This window comes from Crinia signifera, chromosome 4 (genome assembly GCF_055691185.1).
Source record: "Crinia signifera chromosome 4, ASM5569118v1, whole genome shotgun sequence".
NCBI classification, from domain to species: domain Eukaryota; kingdom Metazoa; phylum Chordata; class Amphibia; order Anura; family Myobatrachidae; genus Crinia; species Crinia signifera.
In genome coordinates, this window is record NC_139220.1 from 7,365,163 (window position 1) to 7,392,743 (window position 27,581).

Consider the following 27,581-nt stretch of genomic DNA (forward strand, 5'->3'; position numbering starts at 1 on the left):
CTGGCCTCCATTGTTACCAGCTCGCCCCCCTCCAGTCTGCCCTCACTAGTCTCCCACGCCCCCCAGCTCGCTCCCCTCCAGTCTGCCCTCACTAGCCTCCCACGCCCCCCAGCTCGCTCCCCTCCACTCTGCCCTCACTAGCCTCCCACACTCACAGCTCGCTCCCCTCCAGTCTGTCCTCACTAGCCTCCCACGTCCCCCAGCTCGCTCCCCTCCAGTCTGCCCTCACTAGCCTCCCACGCCCCCCAGCTCGCTCCCCTCCAGTCTGCCCTCACTAGCCTCCCACGCTTACAGCTCGCTCCCCTCCAGTCTGCCCTCACTAGCCTCCCACACTCACAGCTCGCTCCCCTCCAGTCTGCCCTCACTAGCCTCCCACGTCCCCCAGCTCGCTCCCCTCCAGTCTGCCCTCACTAGCCTCCCAAGCTCACAGCTCGCTCCCCTCCAGTCTGCCCTCACTGGCCTCCCACGCTCACAGCTCGCTCCCCTCCAGTCTGTCCTCACTGCCCTCCCACGCTCACAGCTCGCTCTCCTCCAGTCTGCCCTCACTAGCCTCCCACTCTCACAGCTCACTCCCCTCCAGTCTGTCCTCACTAGCCTCCCATGCTCACAGTTCGCTCCCCTCCAGTCTGCCCTCACTAGCCTCCCACACTCACAGCTCGCTCCCCTCCAGTCTGCCCTCACTGGCCTCCCATGCTCACAGCTCGCTCCCCTCCAGTCTGCCCTCACTGGCCTCCCATGCTCACAGCTCGCTCCCCTCCAGTCTGCCCTCACTAGCCTCCCACGCTCACAGCTCGCTCCCCTCCAGTCTGCCCTCACTAGCCTCCCACTCTCACAGCTCGCTCCCCTCCAGTCTGTCCTCACTGGCCTCCCGCACTACCAGCTCGCTCCCCTCCAGTCTGCCCTCACTAGCCTCCCACTCTCACAGCTCGCTCCCCTCCAGTCTGCCCTCACTAGCCTCCCACACTCACAGCTCTGGTAACATGTTTAAAAAAAAGGGGCAGACTAGATGGGCCAAGTGGTTCTTATCTGCCGTCAACTTCTATGTTTCTATGTTTCTCTCTCCCCTCCAGTCTGTCCTCACTAGCCTCCCACTCTCACAGCTTGCTCCCCTCCAGTCTGTCCTCACTGGCCTACCGCACTACCAGCTCGCTCCCCTCCAGTCTGACCTCACTGGCCTCTCGCGCTACCAGCTCGCTCCCCTCCACTCTGTCCTCACTAGCCTCCCACTCTCACAGCTCGCTCCCCTCCAGTCTGTCCTCACTAGCCTCCCACTCTCACAGCTCGCTCCCCTCCAGTCTGTCCTCACTAGCCTCCCACTCTCACAGCTCGCTCCCCTCCAGTCTGTCCTCACTAGCCTCCCACTCTCACAGCTTGCTCCCCTCCAGTCTGTCCTCACTGGCCTACTGCACTACCAGCTCGCTCCCCTCCAGTCTGTCCTCACTAGCCTCCCACTCTCACAGCTCGCTCCCCTCCAGTCTGTCCTCACTAGCCTCCCGCTCTCACAGCTCGCTCCCCTCCTGTCTGTCCTCACTAGCGTCCCATGTTACCAGCTCACTCCCCTCCAGTCTGCCCTCACTGGCCTCCCACTCTCACAGCTCGCTCCCCTCCAGTCTGTCCTCACTAGCCTCCCACTCTCACAGCTCACTCCCTCCAGTCTGTCCTCACTGGCCTCCCACTCTCACAGCTCGCTCCCCTCCAGTCTGTCCTCACTAGCCTCCCACTCTCACAGCTCGCTCCCCTCCTGTCTGTCCTCACTAGCCTCCCACTCTCACAGCTCGCTCCCCTCCTGTCTGTCCTCACTAGCCTCCCACTCTCACAGCTCGCTCCCCTCCAGTCTGTCCTCACTAGCCTCCCACTCTCACAGCTCGCTCCCCTCCAGTCTGCCCTCACTAGCCTCCCACTCTCACAGCTCGCTCCCCTCCAGTCTGTCCTCACTAGCCTCCCACTCTCACAGCTCGCTCCCCTCCAGTCTGTCCTCACTAGCCTCCCACTCTCACAGCTTGCTCCCCTCCAGTCTGTCCTCACTGGCCTCTCGCGCTACCAGCTCGCTCCCCTCCACTCTGTCCTCACTAGCCTCCCACTCTCACAGCTCGCTCCCCTCCAGTCTGTCCTCACTAGCCTCCCGCTCTCACAGCTCGCTTCCCTCCAGTCTGCCCTCACTAGCCTCCCACTCTCACAGCTCGCTCCCCTCCAGTCTGTCCTCACTGGCCTCCCACTCTCACAGCTCGCTCCCCTCCTGTCTGTCCTCACTAGCGTCCCATGTTACCAGCTCACTCCCCTCCAGTCTGCCCTCACTGGCCTCCCACTCTCACAGCTCGCTCCCCTCCAGTCTGTCCTCACTGGCCTCCCACTCTCACAGCTCGCTCCCCTCCTGTCTGTCCTCACTAGCCTCCCACTCTCACAGCTCGCTCCCCTCCTGTCTGTCCTCACTAGCCTCCCACTCTCACAGCTCGCTCCCCTCTTGTCTGTCCTCACTAGCCTCCCACTCTCACAGCTCGCTCCCCTCCAGTCTGTCCTCACTAGCCTCCCACTCTCACAGCTCGCTCCCCTCCAGTCTGCCCTCACTAGCCTCCCACTCTCACAGCTCGCTCCCCTCCAGTCTGTCCTCACTAGCCTCCCACTCTCACAGCTCGCTCCCCTCCAGTCTGTCCTCACTGACCTCCCACGCACACAGCTCACTCCCCTCCAGTCTGTCCTCACTAGCCTCCCACGCTACCAGCTCGCTCCCCTCCAGTCTGCCCTCACTAGCCTCCCACGCCCCCCAGCTCGCTCCCCTCCAGTCTGTCCTCACTAGCCTCCCACTCTCACAGCTCGCTCCCCTCCAGTCTGTCCTCACTGACCTCCCACGCACACAGCTCACTCCCCTCCAGTCTGTCCTCACTAGCCTCCCGCACTACCAGCTCGCTCCCCTCCAGTCTGTATTTACTAGCCTCCCACTCTCACAGCTCGCTCCCCTCCAGTCTGTCCTCACTAGCCTCCCACTCTCACAGCTCGCTCCCCTCCAGTCTGTCCTCACTAGCCTCCCACTCTCACAGCTCGCTCCCCTCCAGTCTGTCCTCACTAGCCTCCCACACTCACAGCTCGCTCCCCTCCAGTCTGTCCTCACTAGCCTCCCGCACTACCAGTTCGCTCCCCTCCAGTCTGTCCTCACTAGCCTCCCACTCTCACAGCTCGCTCCCCTCCAGTCTGTCCTCACTGTCCTCATTCATCTCTATTCCAATGGCATCTGCCCCTGGTAGTATGTGGACCATACCCTCCAAGAGTACCGATTTAGCCGGTACAGTACCGTTTTTTAACGGTCTGTACCGGCTAAAAATAAATGTACCGATTGTACCGATTTCCCCCAATTCTGATAATTCTGATGTTAACATGGCAGCCGCTCCACTGGTCGGATTGGGCCCAGCGGGGGTGTAAGGAGTTAATACTGCCCAGCAGTGAAGAACCTGTACCCGCTGCTGTGCGGCCCGGGCACGGAAGCCAGCAGCGTGTGTCACTGTCACAGCAGCAGCTCGCGCACGCGGCTCGCAGACCTCCTCCCGCAGGGCTGTTGTCACTGTCCATTATGATGCGGTAAAGGACGCCCGGCCGGTGCATGTACCGCTGATATAGCCGGACAGTGCAGCAGAGCCACGTCTGTAGCGGGATTCGGAGTGGCCGGCCGCAGCACTAGTATCACTCTCAATTGACAACTAGGGTAATTTATTTATATTAAACTAATTTATTTATGCATTTAATGCATGTTGATATTAATTAGGGTCACAATAAGCTAATCAATTATGTTGCCCCAGTTGCCTGATTCCATATCTACAGCATGTAAAATACCTGTAAATATGGGAAAAATTAAATTTGTATATATCAGTACACATTCGGAAAGGGTGTGGGACCACGCCCCCTTTGCCTGTGGCCACGCCCTCTCTTTGGATGCGTACCGATTTCTTGCCTTCAGATGTTGGAGGGTATGTGTGGACACCTCCTCTGCTTCTCTACATCAAAATGATGGAACAAAACAGTAATGTCAGCGCAGGCGGCTGAACGCGGCCAAACAGAGCAACACTTCAATTGCTCTGTCAGGCGCCATCTAGTGGCCGTTAGCGAGCATTCTCCCCAGGCTGACAGTACTATCACATGTGCTGCCCCTAGGCACATGTCTCACATGCCTAATGGGAAGTTGGGCTCTGCGTATAGTGTGAACCCAGATGAAGGATGAATAAAGGTGCCCACACACTAGAACGATTTTTTTGGCCGATTTCCGACAAATCGTCCGATATATCGTCAGATGTTTACCGATAATCGGTCGAAAACCGGTCGATATCGGTCCAATGCGCGCTCCTGTGGATCTTTTGCTAAATCTTCTGATCTTACGTGCTGCATGAAAGATCAGAAGATTTAACATAAGATCCATAGGAACGCACACGGGATCTTTGGTAAAGACGTGCCCTTGCCTGAAATCTTTTGTCCTGGACAGGTAAAAGATTTGAAGCTTGCAGCAGGGCCCTCCTACCTCCATGTCTGTCTGTTGTTACCCAGTTTGTTTTATCACTGTTTACTATTGTAAAGCGCAACGGAATCTGCTGCGCTATATAAGAAACTGCAAATAAATAAATAAATAAATAAGGCTAATCTTATGATGGCAAATCTGTGTAGTGTGTGGGCACCTTAAGAAACGTTCAGCCCGGAGAAGCCACAAAATAATCTCATCCCCTAGTACATCGCTGCCATAATGGACAGGAAACCACGGTACACTGTCATACATATCAGATAGGGCAGCACAGTATAGTATAATACAGAGTGGTTAGGGTCGCATAGTACAGTATAGTACAGACTGGTTAGGGTGGCATAGTACAGTATAATACAGAATGGTTACGGTGGCATAGTACAGTATAATACTTAGTGGCTAGGGTGGCATAGTACAGTATAACACAGAGTGGTTAGGGTGGCATAGTACAGTATAATACAGAGGGATTAGGGTGGCACAGGTCATTATAACAAAGAGGGATTAGGGCAGCATAGTACATTATAATACAGAGCGGTTAGGGCGGCATAGGTCAGTATAACACAGAATGGTTAGGGCAGCACAGTACAGTATAATACAGAGGGGTTAGGGCAGCATAGGTCAGTATAACACAGAGGGATTAGGGCAGCACAGTACAGTATAATACAGAGCGGTTAGGGCGACATAGGTCAGTATAACACAGAGGGATTAGGGCAGCACAGCACAGTATAATACAGAGCAGTTAGGGCAGCATAGGTCAGTATAACACAGAGGAATTAGGGCAGCACAGTACAGTATAATATAATACAGAGGGGCTAGGGCAGAATAGTACAGTATAATACAGAGCAGTTAGGGCAGCATTGTACAGTATAATACAGAGGGGTTAGGGTGGCATAGGTCAGTATAATACAGAGGGATTAGGGCAGCACAGTACAGTATAATACAGAGGGGTTAAGATGGCATTGTACAGTATAATACTTGGTGGTTAGGGCAGCACAGTACAGTATTCTCTGTATTAGAGCGGTTAGGGTAGCATAGGTCAGTATAACACAGAGGGGTTAGGGCAGCACAGTACAGTATAATACAGAGGGGTTAGGGTGGCATAGGTCAGTATAACACAGAGGGATTAGGGCAGCACAGTACAGTACAGTTTAATACAGAGCGATTAGGGCAGCATAGGTCAGTATAACACAGAGGGATTAGGGCAGCACAGTACAGTACAGTATACAGAGCGGTTAGGGTGGCATTGGTCAGTATAACACAGAGGGATTAGGGCAGCACAGTACAGTATAATACAGTGCGGTTAGAGCAGCATAGGTCAGTATAACACAGAGGGATTAGGGCGGCATTGTACAGTATACAGAGCGGTTAGGGCGGCATAGGTCAGTATAACACAGAGGGATTAGGGCAGCACAGTACAGTATAATACAGAGGGGTTAGGGCGGCATAGGTCAGTATAACACAGAGGGATTAGGGCGGCATTGTACAGTATACAGAGCGGTTAGGGCGGCATATGTCAGTATAACACAGAGGGATTAGGTCAGCACAGTACAGTATAATACAGAGCGGTTAGGGCGGCATAGGTCAGTATAACACAGAGGAATTAGGGCAGCACAGTACAGTATAATATAATACAGAGGGGCTAGGGCAGAATAGTACAGTATAATACAGAGGGGTTAGGGCAGCATAGTACAGTATAATACAGAGGGATTAGGGTGGCACAGGTCATTATAACAAAGAGGGATTAGGGCAGCATAGTACATTATAATACAGAGCGGTTAGGGCGGCATAGGTCAGTATAACACAGAATGGTTAGGGCAGCACAGTACAGTATAATACAGAGGGGTTAGGGCAGCATAGGTCAGTATAACACAGAGGGATTAGGGCAGCACAGTACAGTATAATACAGAGCGGTTAGGGCGACATAGGTCAGTATAACACAGAGGGATTAGGGCAGCACAGTATAATACAGAGCAGTTAGGGCAGCATAGGTCAGTATAACACAGAGGAATTAGGGCAGCACAGTACAGTATAATATAATACAGAGGGGCTAGGGCAGAATAGTACAGTATAATACAGAGCAGTTAGGGCAGCATTGTACAGTATAATACAGAGGGGTTAGGGTGGCATAGGTCAGTATAATACAGAGGGATTAGGGCAGCACAGTACAGTATAATACAGAGGGGTTAAGATGGCATTGTACAGTATAATACTTGGTGGTTAGGGCAGCACAGTACAGTATTCTCTGTATTAGAGCGGTTAGGGTAGCATAGGTCAGTATAACACAGAGGAGTTAGGGCAGCACAGTACAGTATAATACAGAGGGGTTAGGGTGGCATAGGTCAGTATAACACATAGGGATTAGGGCAGCACAGTACAGTACAGTTTAATACAGAGCGATTAGGGCAGCATAGGTCAGTATAACACAGAGGGATTAGGGCAGCACAGTACAATATAATATACAGAGCGGTTAGGGTGGCATTGATCAGTATAACACAGAGGGATTAGGGCAGCACAGTACAGTATAATACAGAGCGGTTAGGGCGGCATAGGTCAGTATAACACAGAGGGATTAGGGCAGCACAGTACAGTATAATACAGAGGGGTTAGGGCGGCATAGGTCAGTATAACACAGAGGGATTAGGGCGGCATTGTACAGTATACAGAGCGGTTAGGGTGGCATATGTCAGTATAACACAGAGGGATTAGGTCAGCACAGTACAGTATAATACAGAGCGGTTAGGGCGGCATAGGTCAGTATAACACAGAGGGATTAGGGCAACACAGCACAGTATACAGAGCGGTTAGGGCGGAATAGGTCAGTATAACACAGAGGGATTAGGGCAGCACAGTACAGTATAATACAGAGCGGTTAGGGCAGCATAGGTCAGTATAACACAGAGGGATTAGGGCAGCACAGTACAGTATAATACATAGCGGTTAGGGCAGCATAGGTCAGTATAACACAGAGGTATTAGGGCAGCACAGTACAGTATAATACAGAGCGGTTAGGGCGGCATAGGTCAGTATAACACAGAGGGGTTAGGGCAGCACAGTACAGTATACAGAGCGGTTAGGGAGGCATAGGTCAGTATAACACAGAGGGATTAGGGCAGCACAGTACAATATAATACAGAGCGGTTAGAGCAGCATAGGTCAGTATAACACAGAGGGATTAGGGCAGCACAGTATAATACAGAGCGGTTAGGGCAGCATAGGACATAGGTCAGTATAACACAGAGGGGTTAGGGCAGCACAGTACAGTATACAGAGCGGTTAGGGAGGCATAGGTCAGTATAACACAGAGGGATTAGGGCAGCACAGTACAGTATAATACAGAGCGGTTAGGGCGGCATAGGTCAGTATTACACAGAGGGATTAGGGCAGCATAGTACAGTATAATATAGAGCGGTTAGGGCAGCATAGGTCAGTATAACACAGAGGGATTAGGGCAGCATAGTACAGTATAATACAGAGTGGTTAGGGCAGCATAGGCCAGTATAACACAGAGGGGTTAGGGCAGCACAGTACAGTATAATACAGAGCGGTTAGGGCGGCATAGGTCAGTATAACACAGAGGGATTAGGGCAGCACAGTATAATACAGAGCGGTTAGGGCGGCATAGGTCAGTATTACACAGAGGGATTAGGGCAGCATAGTACAGTATAATACAGAGTGGTTAGGGCAGCATAGGTCAGTATAACACAGAGGGATTAGGGCAGCACAGTATACCGTAATACAGAGCGGTTAGGGCGGCATAGGTCAGTATTACACAGAGGGATTAGGGCAGCATAGTACAGTATAATACAGAGTGGTTAGGGCAGCATAGGTCAGTATAACACAGAGGGATTAGGGCAGCACAGTACAGTATAATATAGAGCGGTTAGGGCAGCATAGGTCAGTATAACACAGAGGGATTAGGGCAGCACCGTACAGTATAATACAGAGCGGTTAGGGCGGCATAGGACAGTAGTACAGGCAGGCGCTGTGAGACTGCATGTGCATGACGCAATAACCACGCCCATCTGACTGACGTAATCCGGTAAAACCCCCTAGCCACGCCTTCTGTTCGGATTGGCTACAGTTGACGTCATTCGGTCCTTCTTCCCGGTGACCTCATCGCTGCAGCTCTCACCCGCTCCGCCCGGAGCCCGGACACTGACCCGACAGCGAGGCCCGGACATCAGGCCCAGAGCTCGTGTGAGTATGACCGGGGCCCCCGGGGCCACATGACGTCACTGACACCTGTGAAATCTGCCCCTCCCCCTCATCTGTCAGATACCCCCTATGGGGGCAATACAGCCCCTAGGTGGCAGCTGTCACCAGCATCCCTCTACTCTGTACTTGGCCTGATAGTAGCCCCCCTGGGGTGTCTACTGCCCCCTGAATGTGGGGTCCCAGCATATTGGGCAGTATGCCCACCTGACAGAACCAGTGCCCCCTGGTGTGATCCCTGGTAGTGTAGCTGGTGTGTGGTGTTGTGCCCCCTGGTAGTGTAGCTGGGGAGGGTGTGTGGCGCTTTGCCCCCTGGTAGTGTAGCTGGGGAGGTTGTGTGGTGCTGTGCCCCCTGGTAGTGTAGCTGGGGAGGGTGTGTAGTGATGTGCCCCCTGGTAGTGTAGCTGGTGTGTGGTGTTGTGCCCCCTGGTAGTGTAGCTGGGGAGGGTGTGTGGCGCTGTGCCCCCTGGTAGTGTAGCTGGGGAGGGTGTGTGGTGCTGTGCCCCCTGGTAGTGTAGCTGGGGATGGTGTGTGGTGCTGTGCCCCCTGGTAGTGTAGCTGGTGTGTGGTGATGTGCCCCCTGGTAGTGTATCTGGGGAGGGTGTGTGTGGCGCTGTGTAGCTGGGGAGGGTGTGTGGTGCTGTGCCCCCTGGTAGTGTAGCTGATGTGTGGTGTTGTGCCCCCATGTAGTGTAGCTGGGAGGGGGTGTGGTGTTGTGCCCCCATGTAGTGTAGCTGGGAGGGGGTGTGGTACTGTACCCCCTGGTAGTGTAGCTGGTGTTTGGTGCTGTGCCCCCTGGTAGTGTAGCTGGGGAGGGTGTGTGGCGCTGTACCCCCTGGTAGTGTAGCTGGGGAGGGGGTGTAGTACTGTGACCCCTGGTAGTGTAGCTGGGGAGGCTGTGTGTGGCGCTGTGCCCCCTGGTAGTGTAGCTAGGAAGGGGGTGTAGTACTGTGCCCCCTGTTAGTTTAGCTGGGGAGGCTGTGTGTGGCGCTGTGCCCCCTGGTAGTGTAGCTGGGGAGGGGGGGGGGGTGTGCTGTGCCCCCTGGTAGTGTAGCTGGTGCGTGGTGATGTGCCCCCTGGTAGTGTATCTGGGGAGGGTGTGTGTGGCGCTGTGTAGCTGGGGAGGGTGTGTGGTGCTGTGCCCGCTGGTAGTGTAGCTGGTGTGTGGTGTTGTGCCCCCATGTAGTGTAGCTGGGAGGGGGTGTGGTACTGTACCCCCTGGTAGTGTAGCTGGTGTTTGGTGCTGTGCCCCCTGGTAGTGTAGCTGGGGAGGGTGTGTGGCGCTGTACCCCCTGGTAGTGTAGCTGGGGAGGGGGTGTAGTACTGTGCCCCCTGGTAGTGTAGCTGGGGAGGCTGTGTGTGGCGCTGTGCCCCCTGGTAGTGTAGCAGGGGAGGGTGTGTGTGGCGCTGTGCCCCCTGGTAGTGTAGCTGGGGAAGGGGGGTGACGCTGTGCCCCCTGGTAGTGTAGCTGGGGAGGGGGGGTGGTGCTGTGCCCCCTGGTAGTGTAGCTGGGGAGGGTGTGTGGTGCTGTGCCCCCTGGTAGTGTGGCACTGTGCCCCCTGGTAGTGTAGCTGATGTGTGGTGTTGTGCCCCCATGTAGTGTAGCTGGGAGGGGGTGTGGTACTGTGCCCCCTGGTAGTGTGGCGCTGTGCCCCCTGGTAGTGTAGCTGGGGAGGGTGTTTGGTGCTGTGCCCCCTGGTAGTGTAGCTGGGGAGGGTGTGTGGCGCTGTGCCCCCTGGTAGTGTAGCTGGGGAGGGTGTGTGTGTTGCTGTGCTCCCTGGTAGTGTAGCTGGGGAGGGTGTGTGGTGCTGTGCCCCCTGGTAGTGTGGCACTGTGCCCCCTGGTAGTGTAGCTGATGTGTGGTGTTGTGCCCCCATGTAGTGTAGCTGGGAGGGGGTGTGGTACTGTGCCCCCTGGTAGTGTGGTGCTGTGCCACCTGGTAGTGTAGCTGGGGAGGGTGTTTGGCGCTGTGCCCCCTGGTAGTGTAGCTGTTGTTTGGCGCTGTGCCCCCTGGTAGTGTAGCTGGTGTTTGGCACTGTGCCCCCTGGTAGTGTAGCTGGTGTTTGGCGCTGTGCCCCCTGGTAGTGTAGCTGTTGGCCCAGTAATGGTACATAGTGAGAATACTGCCAGTCTCCAATTCCTCTAATGGTAAATAACCCTCAGCGGTGACAGTCACTGATCTATATGGCTGAGCTCTCCTGAGAGTAGTTGTTGATATTTTTATAGATAATTGACACTGTGGCGCAGATTATCCGATTGAAGGACTCTTCCCAGCCTGAAATGTCTGATAACAGAGAACAGCAGCTTGAACTGAAATGTAAAGGCAATGTGATGTATCCCAGTCTGTTCCCTGTATGTGGGGTGTATTCCCTGGAGGAGTCTGTGTAGTGTTCCCTGCGCTCGGACCACTTGGTGATGGCGCAGGTCCGGTGTGTAACCGTTATCTCTTCTACATGCGGGACGTAGGTTTCCCCAGGTCTGGGCTCATTGCTGGATGACCAATCGCATGGATGTGTTCATGGGCCACAAATCCACCATATTGTTCATTCTAGCACCCACCATCTTTGAAAACCCATGCAGTTCCTGTTCCCGGCCTGGGGTGTTGCTGTCTGCTGTGGTGTTTTTAGCACAGGTCTGGATTGCATATCAGTGCTGATATACAGACCACACTGTGCTAGAAGCACTACAGCAGACAGCTACCCCCAGGCAGGGAACAGGAACTGCATGGGTTTTCAAAGATGGCGGGTGCTAGAATGAACACTACACCACACAGCCGTATTTCAGCTGATCTTTCCCCCGGATCCACTGTGAATGTGGCAGTTTGGGTGTAGTGAGCCCATATTTCAGTGGCACCAAACGCCCATGTTACAGATAGGCCAGGTATGTTCCACCCGGATATAATTGCGCTCCCTGCCCCAACGTAAAGGTTTACGTAATGAGCGGAGGAACTTCCCTTCCCAAAAACCCCAGACCCTTCCCATTGTGTCTCTGAATGACCTCACAACGGGTGATGTCACCACAGTGTTATTATACGTGATCTGCAGCTGTTGTGGCTGCTGCGGTGCATGCTGGAACCTGTAGTTCCACATGAGCAGCAGAATTTACAAAGTCCTCTACGGATCTAAAAAAATGGACGGTGCGAAGGAAAATTGTTTCCCCTGTGCAGCTGCCGGATGAGTAACTTAATTTGTTAATACTTCACGGCTGCCGGCTATGCTACGCTGTCAGCGAAGCCCAACGGCAGCCCTGCGTAGTGTCCCCGCGGCAACCCTGCGTAGTGTCCCCGCGGCAGCCCTGCGTAGTGTCCCCGCGGCAGCCCTGCGTAGTCAGCGTAGTGTCCCCGTCAGGCAGCGTAGTCACATACTGTCCCCGCGGCAGCCCTGCGTAGTCAGCGTAGTGTCCCCGTCAGGCAGCGTAGTCACGTAGTGTCCCCGCGGCAGCCCTGCGTAGTCAGCGTAGTGTCCCCGTCAGGCAGCGTAGTCACATACTGTCCCCGCGGCAGCCCTGCGTAGTCAGCGTAGTGTCCCCGTCAGGCAGCGTAGTCACGTAGTGTCCCCGCGGCAGCCCTGCGTAGTCAGCGTAGTGTCCCCGTCAGGCAGCGTAGTCACATACTGTCCCCGCGGCAGCCCTGCGTAGTCAGCGTAGTGTCCCCGTCAGGCAGCGTAGTCACATACTGTCCCCGCGGCAGCCCTGCGTAGTCAGCGTAGTGTCCCCGTCAGGCAGCGTAGTCACGTAGTGTCCCCGCGGCAGCCCTGCGTAGTCAGCGTAGTGTCCCCGTCAGGCAGCGTAGTCACGTAGTGTCCCCGCGGCAGCCCTGCGTAGTCAGCGTAGTGTCCCCGTCAGGCAGCGTAGTCACGTAGTGTCCCCGCGGCAGCCCTGCGTAGTCAGCGTAGTGTCCCCGTCAGGCAGCGTAGTCACGTAGTGTCCCCGCGGCAGCCCTGCGTAGTCAGCGTAGTGTCCCCGTCAGGCAGCGTAGTCACGTACTGTCCCCGCGTGCTGCAGCTCTGTCCCCGGCAAGCCTAGTGATTGCCTCTCACACAGCGCCGGTAACCACCAGATCCCCTGCGCTGGCGGATTCCGGCGGGGAAGTATTCATGCGAGAGAGAGGCGCTCCATCTGCCCGAAATCAGTAATGTGTGGCAGGGTACGCTTCAGGGAGATGGTCAGGGTTAGGGGTTCGGTAGCGCGTGCGTCTCGTGCACAAAGTGGGGGTGCGGGCGCAAGTGCGTCTCATGCACAATAAAGGACACATTAGCCAGTGCTCCATGTTACATACTGGCAAATGCCTCCATTTCAAACCCCCACTGTCCACGCCAGTCCGAAGCGTAGCGAGCGGACGCACTACGCATCCTCCCAACCTGTTCATACCCCCACTATCCACGTTAGGGGGGAGTTGATTTTATAAAGTGTGGCGAGTTGACGCAGAATACACGTCACTATGTCTAGTAATCCGCATCCCCTCGCCACGATTCGGGCTCGCCGACGTGGATAGTGGGGGTATGAACAGGTCGGGAGGAGGGCGTACCGCGTCCCCTCACGGGGATCGCCACACTTCGGGCTGACGTGGATAGTAGGGGTGTTTCAGGAACACATTCCCACCTGTCATGTCAGGCAGGTGAAAAATGGTCAATGGTTCCCACACAATGTAATAAGCGGTGACACAACGCTGACTGACTGCGCTAACTGCGTAAGCTCTGGTTAGGCGCGAACGTACACACAGTTGCAGACACTACGCTCACTACACTGGCCGCGGGAACACTACGCTGATTCTGACTACACTGGCCGCGGGAACACTGCGCTGATTCTGACAGGGACACTACACTGACTACGCTGGCCGCGGGAACACTACGCTGATGCTGACAGAGACACTACGCTGACTAAGCTGGCTGCGGGAACACTACGCTTATGCTGACAGGGACACTACACTGACTACACTGGCCGCGGGAACACTACGCTGATTCTGACAGGGACACTACGCTGACTACGCTGGCCACAGGAACACTACGCTGATTCTGACAGGGACACTACGCTGACCGCGGGAACACTACGCTGATGCTGACAGAGACACTATGCTGACTACGCTGGCAGCAGGAACACTACGCTGATTCTGACAGGGACACTACGCTGACTACACTGGCTGCGGGAACACTACGCTGATTCTGACAGGGACACTGCGCTGACTACGTTGGCCGCGGGAACACTACGCTGATTCTGACAGGTAGGGAAGCCAATCCCGGGGCATTTTTTCAATCCTGGGATTCTCGGGATCCCGGGATTGGCATCCTTAATACAGTTCTGCTCCACACATACCCACCCCCACACCGGCCGACCCGCACATTTACTTACATTAGCGGGCGTCTAATCCCGAAAATCCCGGGATTGGATAAACCAATCCCGGGATTGAAATCCCGGACTTTTTTAGGCCAAATCCCGGGATCCCACCGATCCCGATCCCGGGATTGGCCACCCTACTGACAGGGTCACTGCGCTGACTACGCTGGCCGCGGGAACACTACGCTGATGCTGACAGGGACACTACCCTGACTACGCTGGCCGCGGGAACACTACGCTGATACTGTCAGGGACACTACGCTGGCCGCGGGAACACTACGCTGATACTGACAGGGACACTACGCTGGCCGCGGGAACACTACGCTGATGCTGACAGGGACACTACACTGACTACGCTGGCCGCGGGAACACTACGCTGATGCTGACAGGGACACTACGCTGACTACGCTGGCCGCGGGAACACTACGCTGATGCTGACAGGGACACTACGCTGGCTGCAGGAACACTGCGCTGATGCTGACAGGGACACTACACTGACTACACTGGCCGCAGGAACACTGCGCTGATGCTGACAGGGACACTACGCTGACTACGCTGGCCGCGGGAACACTGCGCTGATGCTGACAGGGACACTACGCTGGCCACGGGAACACTGCGCTGATGCTGACAGGGACACTACGCTGGCCGCAGGAACACTGCGCTGATGCTGACAGGGACACTACGCTGACTACGCTGGCCGCGGGAACACTACGCTGATGCTGACAGGGACACTACGCTGGCCGCGGGAACACTACGCTGATGCTGACAGGGACACTACACTGACTACGCTGGCCGCGGGAACACTACGCTGATGCTGACAGGGACACTATGCTGACTACGCTGGCCGCGGGAACACTACGCTGATGCTGACAGGGACACTACGCTGGCCGCAGGAACACTGCGCTGATGCTGACAGGGACACTACGCTGGCCGCAGGAACACTGCGCTGATGCTGACAGGGACACTACGCTGACTGCGTATCTGCCCCCGTGGAACTACACAAGTACCCTTCATTTTCTATCTGTAACGGTGTGTCGACATTAGGAATGTTAGTATTGTCATTGTCGGCATCTTGTTACTGTACGATCACGAGACCTCTGCGTTGCCTTCGCTCTGTAACCCGTGCCGCTGGGATGCTGTCATTATAAGCACGGGCCAGTCGCTGCTGCGCTCTCCGTCTTCCTTCGTGACAGTTTGTTTAATCGCCTGAACCTGTCCCCCCCCTATTACCTATATTATAATGGCCAAATACTTCACATTCCTGCAGTGATCCAATACTTGTTCCCATCAGCTGGGCGCTCCAGGCCTGTCTCGGATGAGGATTTCTCACCCTGTTTTAGCCCCTTTGCAAAACAACGCTGTTCCCGGCAGTGAAGGGGTTAAAGCCCCAGGCCGGGGTGACATCATGCTTTAGTGTGATCACAGCTGCAGTTATGGGGGGGGGGTTGTATCTGACTGTGGTGGGCTGCACAGCGGATGATGTCATTGTATAGCTATGTTACATGAAATGGGGGGAAATCTCCTGTTCCCTGGCGGGATAATAAATAATTGTTATTGTGCGGACACAAAAACCTCCACCCACACTGGGGGGAGAACAAGCACCCCCCCCCCCTCCCCCCCACAACCCTTCACCACCATCACCCTCTCTTCAGTGGGCAGTCGGGGGTTAAGCCAACTTTCGGATGCCTGATATGTACACCACCATTTCTTTGTTCCCCCCACAACAATAACGGCAGTGTGCGAGGGGGGGGGAGACACCTACACAATGGGACTATAACAAGTTACCTATTATCGCTCATACTCGCCGCCATTGGAATGTAGGCAGACTTATTTACTGAGAGGACAGCTAGGGGTTTACTGACTGCTGGCATTTTGTTACTGACACATCTAAGTGACCGTAGCGTGAGGGGGGCCTCATGGATTGTGAGGCGCTTACACCCCCACCTTGGTGCGATGCCTTAGTATTGGGTCATTCCGGCTGCTAGCCCCCACCGTATTATTTCTTACTAACATGTGAAACGGTTATCGCTGGCAGTCAGTAAATGGAACGGCGTTGGTTCACAGTTACAGTTTTTAAAAGGCCAGCGAACATGAAATGCAGCTTTTTTGTACTTTGTGTATTCTGGTTGCATGGCTCTGCTGCAGACTATTGCTCTCTGTGATCAGTGTTTTGTGAGCGCCAGGCAGTCTCATGCTGCGCTGCAGGTGGGGCAGATGTAACGTGTACAGAGAGTTAGTTTTGAGTGGGGTATATTGTTTCTGTGCAGGGTAAATACTGGCTGCTTTATTCTTACAATGCAATTTAGAATTCAGTTTGAACGCACCCCACCCAAACCTAAAGGCCGCCATACACTTGTCCTAAGGGACCCAATTTCCCCTGAGCTCCCCGAGGCGGCTCACACACGATCTGGCACCTGATGTGCCATGTTTGCCTGCCATTTATCGGCCGGGGAACTGAAGGCGGGAGGCAGGAGAATAATAAAAAAAAAAAAACACATTTAAAATAATGGGGGCCGCTAATAATTTTGAATGTTTTTTTTTTTTATCCTACTACCGCCTGCGCCCGCCGGGGATGTAGAGCGGGGAAAGCGCCTCTTCTGCGCAACGTTTCCCCGCTCGGACGCGATACATCGCGGGTGCTTCTTATTTATCTTATATGAGACCTGTAAAGATGGTGCCATAATAATAATTCTTAGTCACGGCCTTATCCCCAAATACCCATCGTCTCTGAGCGTCGCCCCTCAGGGGCGTGCCGGATCGCAGTCACCTAATGGTGGCAGTGATGAGCCTCATGTTTTGGGAATTGTTTGATACTGGACATAAAATACATTATTAATGGATAATTAAAACCACGTTAACTATGACTTGCGCACAGTCCCCAACCTTCTAGGAGTTCGGCCCGTTGCACGTTTTCCATGTTGACATTATCCTGATTAGGACACTTGTTGCGAGGCCTCGTTCCACCTTACGGCGTCCTCCCGGGGAGGTGACTGGCTGCGCACATTGCACAATGTCGGACGTTTATTGTGATTGTGAAAAGCAGGAGAGTGTCGTCCCTGTGTGAGTCAGAGGAAGCTGCGTTTCGTCATTTCACCATCTCCTGTCCTCAGGGCAGGATGCCACTGCGGAATGTCCAATATTACTATTCCTGTCAGCATCCTTGTCTCGCCTTCCTGTCGTTCCCCTGTGTATGGTGTGTGGGTTTCAACTCTTAAAGGAACCCCCCCAAAATAGCCAAATGGAAATGTTCAGACGCAAACCAGGGAGGTGAATTACACTAATTGTGTGTTACCGTTGTGCTAACACTTATTAACACTAATCATAGTCGCTCATTCAGGGTCGCGAACTCACCCGTATGTTCGCACGGGGGGTTCGGTGGTGACACTCTGCTCTGCATGTGAACACCCCACGTTTCCTGGACAGAACCACAAAAACGTTGGGCGTCTCCATATGAACACGGGCGGGTACCTGGCTTCTGGGGGCAGAACGTCCGCCGCCCACTCAGTTCTGAGCTGGAAGCTGCACATACTGACCTGCGAGCACTAGAAAAATGATTTGATGGTCGGCTACCATCGAATCATTTAGCGCTGTGTAATCGGTAGGTGCTGTGTATGTAGATGTCGGGACTGGTGGTCTCCTTATAGCACTGTGTGATAGGTAGGTGCTGTGTATGTAGATGTCAGGACTGGTGCTCTCCTTATAGCGCTGTGTGATAGGTAGGTGCTGTGTATGTAGATGTCGGGACTGGTGGTCTCCTTATAGCACTGTGTGATAGGTAGGTGCTGTGTATGTAGATGTCAGGACTGGTGCTCTCCTTATAGCGCTGTGTGATAGGTAGGTGCTGTGTATGTAGATGTCGGGACTGGTGCTCTCCTTTATAGCACTGTGTGATAGGTAGGTGCTGTGTATGTAGATGTCGGGACTGGTGGTCTCCTTATAGCACTGTGTGATGGGTAGGTGCTGTGTATGTAGATGTCGGGACTGGTGCTCTCCTTATAGCGCTGTGTGATAGGTAGGTGCTGTGTATGTAGATGTCGGGACTGGTGCTCTCCTTTATAGCACTGTGTGATAGGTAGGTGCTGTGTATGTAGATGTAGGGACTGGTGGTCTCCTTATAGCGCTGTGTGATAGGTAGGTGCTGTGTATGTAGATGTCGGGACTGGTGCTCTCCTTATAGCGCTGTGTGATAGGTAGGTGCTGTGTATGTAGATGTCGGGACTGGTGCTCTCCTTTATAGCGCTGTGTGATAGGTAGGTGCTGTGTATGTAGATGTAGGGACTGGCGGTCTCCTTATAGCGCTGTGTGATAGGTAGGTGCTGTGTATGTAGATGTAGGGGACTGGCGGTCTCCTTATAGCTCTGTGTGATAGGTAGGTGCTGTGTACGTAGATGTAGGGACTGGCGGTCTCCTTATAGCACTGTGTGATAGGTAGTTGCTGTGTATGTAGATGTAGGGGACTGGCGGTCTCCTTATAGCTCTGTGTGATAGGTAGGTGCTGTGTACGTAGATGTAGGGACTGGCGGTCTCCTTATAGCACTGTGTGATAGGTAGGTGCCGTGTATGTAGATGTAGGGGACTGGCGGTCTCCTTATAGCGCTGTGTGATAGGTAGGTGCTGTGTATGTAGATGTAGGGACTGGTGGTCTGTATATAGCGCTGTGTGATGGGTAGGTGCTGTGTACGTAGATGTAGGGGACTGGCGGTCTCCTTATAGCGCTGTGTGATGGGTAGGTGCTGTGTATGTAGATGTCGGGACTGGTGCTCTCCTTATAGCGCTGTGTGATAGGTAGGTGCTGTGTACGTAGATGTAGGGGACCGGCGGTCTCCTTATAGCGCTGTGTGATAGGTAGGTGCTGTGTATGTAGATGTAGGGGACCGGCGGTCTCCTTATAGCGCTGTGTGATAGGTAGGTGCTGTGTACGTAGATGTAGGGGACCGGCGGTCTCCTTATAGCGCTGTGTGATAGGTAGGTGCTGTGTATGTAGATGTAGGGGACCGGCGGTCTCCTTATAGCGCTGTGTGATAGGTAGGTGCTGTGTATGTAGATGTAGGGGACTGGCGGTCTCCTTATAGCGCTGTTTGATGGGTAGGTGCTGTGTACATAGATGTAGGGGACTGGCGGTCTCCTTATAGCGCTGTGTGATGGGTAGGTGCTGTGTATGTAGATGTAGGGGACTGGCGGTCTCCTTATAGCGCTGTGTGATAGGTAGGTGCTGTGTATGTAGATGTAGGGGACTGGCGTTCTCCTTATAGCGCTGTTTGATAGGTAGATGCTGTGTATGTAGATGTAGGGGACTGGCGGTCTCCTTATAGCGCTGTGTAATCGGTAGGTGCTGCAGTACTATTCGTCTCCCAGCATAAAGGGCCTGTGCTGGCTCGGAGCTGGGAAATGTTGGGGTAAGTAGCGGGTAAATGACACCCATACGGCTGGCACTGTGCCGCCGGTCAGGTCACTTTACCTGCACTCTGTATCAGTCCAGGAATGCTGCTATCTGATAGGGCAGCACCACCACACCCAGCGCTCCCTGTGAGCTCACCGCTCCCCTTATCTCTGGATGAGGACATTGTATTACAAGGCCAAAGATGCAATGACTTCATCTCAGCATGTGCAGAGCCTGGTGCTGCGGCCCAGCCTTCCCCCTGATGTACACACACACAGGTTACTAGAGGGCAAGCTCTCGCTGTGTACTCCTCTGGATGGGAGTGTTCCCTCATGTAATAACTGTACCTGCGGTCACATTGCAGGTGAGGCTCCGCTACTTCCCTTATAGATGTTTGCTGCATTTTCTGTACAACATTTAGCCACAATCCGTTTTACAGATTCATGCAGTATATGTCTTGTGTACTGACATGTACTATTATATTATACTGTGCTCTCAGTGATGTCACTAGCTTCTAGTGACCGGACAGGCCACGCTCTCAGTGATGTCACTGGCTCCTAGTGACTAGATAGGCTGAGCTCTCAGTGATGTTACTAGTGACTGGATAGGCCGCATTCTCAGTGATGTCACTGGTCACTAGTGACTGGATAGGCCGCATTCTCAGTGATGTTACTGGTTCCTAGTGATTGGATAGGATGCGCTCTCCGTGATGTCACTGGTTCCTAGTGATTGGATGGGCTGCGCTCTCAGTGATGTTACTAGTGACTGGATAAGCTGCGCAATTGTACACAGCAAACAGGACAAGCAAATATTACCTGATAGATTAGGATTAAGATAAAGAAAGTTGCTTTTCTGGGAACATTTATACAACTTTGGAACCTTTTGGATACATTGTTTCTGTACTTTGTTGTTCTCTGGTCGTAGCCTGGTGGGATACATTGTTGTTCTCTGGTCGTAGCCTTGTGGGATACATTGTTTTTATCTGGTCGTAGCCTGGTGGGATACATTGTTTCTGTACATTGTTGTTCTTTGGTTGTAGCCTGGTGGGATACATTGTTCTCTGTTTGTAGCCTGGTGGGATACATTGTTTCTGTACTTTGTTGTTCTCTGGTCGTAGCCTGGTGGGATACATTGTTTCTATACATTGTTGTTCTCTGTTCATAGCCTGGTGGGATACATTGTTTCTGTACATTGTTGTTCCCTGGTCGTAGCCTGGTGGGATACATTGTTTCTATACATTGTTGTTCTCTGGTCATAGCCTGGTGGGATACATTGTTTCTATACATTGTTGTTCTCTGGTCATAGCCTGGTGGGATACATTGTTGTTCTCTGGTCGTAGCCTGGTGGGATACATTGTTTCTGTACTTTGTTGTTCTCTGGTTATAGCCTGGTGGGATACATTGTTTCTGTACATTGTTGTTCTCTGGTCGTAGCCTGGTGGGATACATTGTTTCTGTACATTGTTGTCTGGTCGTAGCCTGGTGGGATACATTGTTTCTACACATTGTTGTTCCCTGGTCGTAGCCTGGTGGGATACATTGTTTCTGTACATTGTTGTTCCCTGGTCGTAGCCTGGTGGGATACATTGTTTGTGTACATTGTTCTCTGGTTGTAGCCTGGTGGGATACATTGTTTCTGTACTTTGTTGTTCTCTGGTCATAGCCTGGTGGGATACATTGTTTCTGTACATTGTTGTTCCCTGGTCGTAGCCTGGTGGGATACATTGTTTCTATACATTGTTGTTCTCTGGTTGTAGCCTGGTGGGATACATTGTTTCTGTACATTGTTGTTCCCTGGTCGTAGCCTGGTGGGATACATTGTTTCTGTACATTGTTGTTCTCTGGTCGTAGCCTGGTGGGATACATTGTTTCTGTACATTGTTGTTCCCTGGTCGTAGCCTGGTGGGATACATTGTTTCTGTACATTGTTGTCTGGTCGTAGCCTGGTGGGATACATTGTTTCTGTACATTGTTGTTCCCTGGTCGTAGCCTGGTGGGATACATTGTTTCTATACATTGTTGTTCTCTGGTCGTAGCCTGGTGGGATACATTGTTTCTGTACTTTGTTGTTCTCTGGTTATAGCCTGGTGGGATACATTGTTTCTGTACATTGTTGTTCTCTGGTCGTAGCCTGGTGGGATACATTGTTTCTGTACATTGTTGTCTGGTCGTAGCCTGGTGGGATACATTGTTTCTACACATTGTTGTTCCCTGGTCGTAGCCTGGTGGGATACATTGTTTCTGTACATTGTTGTTCCCTGGTCGTAGCCTGGTGGGATACATTGTTTGTGTACATTGTTCTCTGGTTGTAGCCTGGTGGGATACATTGTTTCTGTACTTTGTTGTTCTCTGGTCATAGCCTGGTGGGATACATTGTTTCTGTACATTGTTGTTCCCTGGTCGTAGCCTGGTGGGATACATTGTTTCTGTACATTGTTGTTCCCTGGTCGTAGCCTGGTGGGATACATTGTTTCTGTATATTGTTGTTCTCTGGTCGTAGCCTGGTGGGATACATTGTTTCTGTACATTGTTGTTCCCTGGTCGTAGCCTGGTGGGATACATTGTTTCTGTACATTGTTGTCTGGTCGTAGCCTGGTGGGATACATTGTTTCTGTACATTGTTGTTCTCTGGTCGTAGCCTGGTGGGATACATTGTTTCTGTACATTGTTGTTCCCTGGTCGTAGCCTGGTGGGATACATTGTTTCTGTACATTGTTGTTCTCTGGTCGTAGCCTGGTGGGATACATTGTTTCTGTACTTTGTTGTTCTCTGGTCATAGCCTGGTGGGATACATTGTTTCTGTACATTGTTGTTCTCTGGTCGTAGCCTGGTGGGATACATTGTTTCTGTACTTTGTTGTTCTCTGGTCATAGCCTGGTGGGATACATTGTTTCTATACATTGTTGTTCTCTGGTCATAGCCTGGTGGGATACATTGTTTCTGTACATTGTTGTTCTCTGGTCGTAGCCTGGTGGGATACATTGTTTCTTTACATTGTTGTTCTCTGGTCATAGCCTGGTGGGATACATTGTTTCTGTACATTGTTGTTCTCTGGTCGTAGCCTGGTGGTATACATTGTTTCTATACATTGTTCTCTGGTCATAGCCTGGTGGGATACATTGTTGTTCTCTGGTCGTAGCCTGGTGGGATACATTGTTTCTATACATTGTTCTCTGGTTGTAGCCTGGTGGCATTACTACATTCCTCTCCCTTGGAACATTACCAGGATTTGTATAACTTCAGTGTGTGATCCAGGGCTGGTTTTACCTGTAATCCCGGCATCTAGTCACCTGTCCAGCTGGCAGTATAGATGTATAAAACACATTACAGATACACAGTGCCACAGACTTCCAGTTCTACCAAATTTGGGAGGGGTGAGAGACTTGTGCCCATTCTAGGATACCCTGGTGTTCTGTCGCAACTCCAATCAGCCATGATGTCAGCCGCCGTCCCCTGGGAATGACGTCCGGTCTCTAGGGCAGGCATGTTCCTACTATCCAGCTATTGTGAAACCACAAGTCCTACTACAAAAGGTGGATAGTACTTTACTCTTTCCCGCCTAGCTAAACTACAAGTCCCAGCATACCTTGCCACTAGTTTTGCTATTAGGGAATGCTAAAACTATGGCAAGGCATGCTGGGATGTGTAGTCTCACAACAGCTGGAGGGCCACAGTTGGAATATTCCTGTGCTAGGGTGATTACGCCCTGTCATTACTGCTGTTACTGGTAACACTCCTTTCCTGACTTCTCCTGAGGGGAGATAATAGGAATCCCACCTGTAATCTGTATTACAGCATCGCTTAATCATCCAGAAACATCTCGCCCAGGGTTAGGGGGGTCCTGTACCCACAGAACTTCACTGCCCTGTTCCCCATAAACCTAGCAGGTGGCGGCTGTGGTTGCACCGGTGGTTACAGGCAGGCACTGTGGAATGATGGCAGTTGGCAGTGATGGGGGTGTGATGATGACTGCAGGCTGTAATATATTGTCCTTCGCAGCGACGTTCTGTATACAGCCGCCATGCTAATGCTGACATATATACTGAGACGCCCAGCGTGGCCTCACAGATAGAGATACGCAGCGGCAGGTCCATCAAAAACGACCGTCATTTACGCAGAACGGCCGCAGGAACTAAGAGGATGGAGCCATGTTGTCTGTGTGGGGTGTAGGCTCACCTGCAACTCGCCTTTACCTCCCCCAAATAATCCTAGCAGTGTGTGTGTGTGTGTGTGTGTGCAATGTGACCGCGCAGTCGGCCTGTAATCACGTCCCTGTGTACATACATACATACATACATACATACATACATACATACATACATACAGCTATGGATCAGGCCCTCTCCCTTATGCAGCAGGCAGTCCGGGATTAGGACCTGGTTAGGAAATATTTCGGATGTTGTCGGCTGTTTCTGGTTCAATCTTTCACCTAATTGCCGGAGCTCTGTCAGTGACCCCGGTGATCTCGGACAGTTAATATTAAATGGGATCTTTCATGCTGCCTGCAATCTGTACTCTAGTAGCACAGAGTCCACCGCCAAATTAATCCCCCCCCCCCTCATGCTGTGCCCCATATCTCAGCTCTGTAGCTGCCCACCCTGTGCCCCGTATCCCAGCTCTGTAACTGCCCCCCTGTGCCCCGTATCCCAGCTCTGTAACTGCCCCCCTGTGCCCCGTATCCCAGCTCTGTAACTACCCACCCTGTGCCCCGTATCCCAGCTCTGTACCTGCCCGCACTGTGCCCCGTATCCCAGCTCTGTACCTGCCCGCACTGTGCTCCGTATCCCAGCTCTGTAACTGCCCACCCTGTGCCCCGTATCCCAGCTCTGTAACTGCCCACCCTGTGCCCCGTGTCCCAGCTCTGTAACTGCCCACCCTGTGCCCCGTATCCCAGCTCTGTAACTGCCCACCCTGTGCCCCGTGTCCCAGCTCTGTAACTGCCCGCACTGTGCCCCGTGTCCCAGCTCTGTAACTGCCCGCACTGTGCACCGTGACTGCCCACCCTGTGGCCCGTATCCCAGCTCTGTAACTGCCCACCCTGTGCCCCGTGTCCCAGCTCTGTAACTGCCCGCACTGTGCCCAGTGACTGCCCACCCTGTGCCCCGTATCCCAGCTCTGTAACTGCCCGCACTGTGCTCCGTATCCCAGCTCTGTACCTGCCCGCACTGTGCCCCGTATCCCAGCTCTGTACCTGCCCGCACTGTGCCCCGTGACTGCCCACCCTGTGCCCCATGTCCCAGCTCTGTAACTGCCCGCACTGTTCCCCGTGACTGCCCACCCTGTGCTCCGTATCCCAGCTCTGTACCTGCCCGCACTGTGCCCCATATCCCAGCTCTGTACCTGCCCGCACTGTGCCCCGTATCCCAGCTCTGTACCTGCCCGCACTGTGCCCCGTATCCCAGCTCTGTACCTGCCCGCACTGTGCCCCGTAACTCAGCTCTGTAACTGCCCGCACTGTTCCCCGTGACTGCCCACCCTGTGCTCCGTATCCCAGCTCTGTACCTGCCCGCACTGTGCCTCATATCCCAGCTCTGTACCTGCCCGCACTGTGCCCCGTATCCCAGCTCTGTACCTGCCCGCACTGTGCCCCGTATCCCAGCTCTGTACCTGCCCGCACTGTGCCCCGTAACCCAGCTCTGTACCTGCCCGCACTGTGCCCCGTATCCCAGCTCTGTACCTGCCCGCACTGTGCCCCGTATCCCAGCTCTGTACCTGCCCGCACTGTGCCCCGTATCCCAGCCCTGTGACTGCCCGCCCTGTGCCCCGTATCCCAGCTCTGTACCTGCCCGCCCTGTGCCCCGTATCCCAGCTCTGTACCTGCCCGCACTGTGCCCCGTATCCCAGCTCTGTAGCTGCCTGCACTGTGCCCCGTGTCCCAGCTCTGTACCTGCCCGCACTGTGCCCCGTATCCCAGCTCTGTACCTGCCCGCACTGTGCCCCGTATCCCAGCTCTGTGACTGCTCTCACTGTGCCCCGTATCCCAGCTCTGTACCTGCCCACCCTGTGCCCCGTATCCCAGCTCTGTACCTGCCCACCCTGTGCCCCGTATCCCAGCTCTGTACCTGCCCGCACTGTGCCCCGTATCCCAGCTCTGTACCTGCCCACCCTGTGCCCCGTATCCCAGCTCTGTACCTGCCCGCCCTGTGCCCCGTATCCCAGCTCTGTACCTGCCCACCCTGTGCCCCGTATCCCAGCTCTGTACCTGCCCACCCTGTGCCCCGTATCCCAGCTCTGTAGCTGCCTGCACTGTGCCCCGTATCCCAGCTCTGTAGCTGCCTGCACTGTGCCCCGTGTCCCAGCTCTGTACCTGCCCGCCCTGTGCCCCATGTCCCAGCTCTGTAGCTGCCCGCACTGTGCCCCGCGTCCCAGCCCTGTGACTGCCCACCCTGTGCCCCGTATCCCAGCTCTGTAACTGCCCGCACTGTGCCCCGTGTCCCAGCTCTGTAACTGCCCGCCCTGTGCCCCGTATCCCAGCTCTGTACCTGCCCACCCTGTGCCCCGTGTCCCAGCTCTGTACCTGCCCACCCTGTGCCCCGTGTCCCAGCTCTGTACCTGCCCGCACTGTGCCCCGTATCCCAGCTCTGTACCTGCCCGCACTGCGTCCCATAACCCTCGGCCTCACCCCCCCCCCCCCCCCCGTACGCTCTGGGGATGTAATGCATTAGTCACTGTACAGATGTTCTCCATCCACCACATTACGCCTCTTGTACAACGTGTAACGTGGTCTCCTTACTGTCAATTAAGTAACATTTATTGGTTACGGAATATCTGCCGACCTTCCACACCAGTCATCCCTAAGCGTTCATCTACCGACAGCCGTCGACATCCCTGGAATTAGTTATTTTCTATTCTGACGCGACGCCGGTCTTATAATTTGCCATTACATAAAAATTGGACCCTGGAATGCGAATCCAGCTCCTGTGTTTCCCGCAATATATCCCAGTAGCCGTTCGCGGCCCTGTCCCGGCACAGCTGCCGTTCTGCACCTGTCCCACCTGATGCCTCCCTAGTATGTTTCAGAGTCTTGTACGTGTTGCTGTCCTGCAGGGTGACCTCATCTATTTGCACAAGAAACCGGTTTGCTGACAATCAGCTGAACAGGTTGCGGAGCGCTCTGCGGTCATTCCTGCCAGATAAGCGCCAATTAGCAGATTACAGCACTGGTCACCTGTGACCGCAGGGACCCCAGCGCACAGCCTGAGGTAACCGCTGGTAACTGTCAACTGGCAGCAGCTGGGGTATAATTAGTTGCACGGAACGTGCCGGGCAGTTTCCCCCGTTACGCTTCCTCCCACGACCGGCTCTGTACTTCATAACTGAGGTCGTGGGAGGACAAAATGGCCGCCTCCTAGCCTCAGAGTTCTGCTCTGTGAGAGGAATCTCGATGCTGTGTGGAGCAGATGGGGTTAAACAGCCGAGCTGGACTCGCAGTCATCTGTTGCTCTGGATTTCCTCCTTGTGACTGAGCATAGAACTGATGATCTCACTCTGTTCCTTTCTCTGTCCCTGAATGAATTTACTGCATGTTTTATTCACTCTTATTCCGTCTTTTCCGCAGACTCTCCCTCTTCTCCTGACGTCCCCCCCCCCCCCAAATAACGTCTGCCAGGGGCCGAGAGGGGGTGACGGAGTGATGTCACAATTACACATCGTACAAACATCTCTGCTTCAAAGTTATTAAACTTCCCCAGCCAGGAACAGAGATCGGAGCTTCCGGACACGAGAGGATCTGCCGGTCGCCTCTCTCTACACTACAGCGCAGGATGCCCTGACCAACTGCGCCGCGACATGCACCTGACACTTCCGTGACATCCGCTCCCGTCACACCCCCCCGCGTGACTCCAGGTGCTGTCATGGCTGCTGAGGGCCCCCGATGCCAGCTGCTGACTGTGGACAAGCTGGTGCTGTGGATGGAAGGGGGGACGGAGAAGGTGCTTCTGATAGACAGTCGCCCCTTTGTGGAGTATAACACGGCCCACATTGTGGACGCCATCAACATTAACTGCTCCAAACTGATGAAGAGGCGGTTGCAACAGGATAAGGTGCAGGTGGCAGAACTGATCCAGCACTCCGCCAAACAGAAGGTGAGCGGGGAAACCTGGGGGGAGGTATCAATGGTGCGGATAGAAAGGGCGCTGTATGTAGGCGTAGCTCTGCCCCATTA

The 27,581-nt window shown here is 53.8% G+C and overlaps 1 protein-coding gene across 1 annotated transcript in view; it reads left to right on the plus strand.

Moving 5' to 3' along the window:
- Nucleotides 1-8,566: 8,566 nt before the first annotated feature.
- Nucleotides 8,567-27,581, plus strand: part of DUSP16 (dual specificity phosphatase 16) — a 30,095-nt gene continuing 11,080 nt past the window's right edge. The window contains exons 1-2 of the mRNA XM_083180910.1: nt 8,567-8,692; nt 26,976-27,501. Coding sequence (XP_083037036.1) covers nt 27,271-27,501 — 231 coding nt within the window. The 5' untranslated portion in view covers nt 8,567-8,692; nt 26,976-27,270. The remainder of the gene's footprint in view (nt 8,693-26,975; nt 27,502-27,581) is intronic.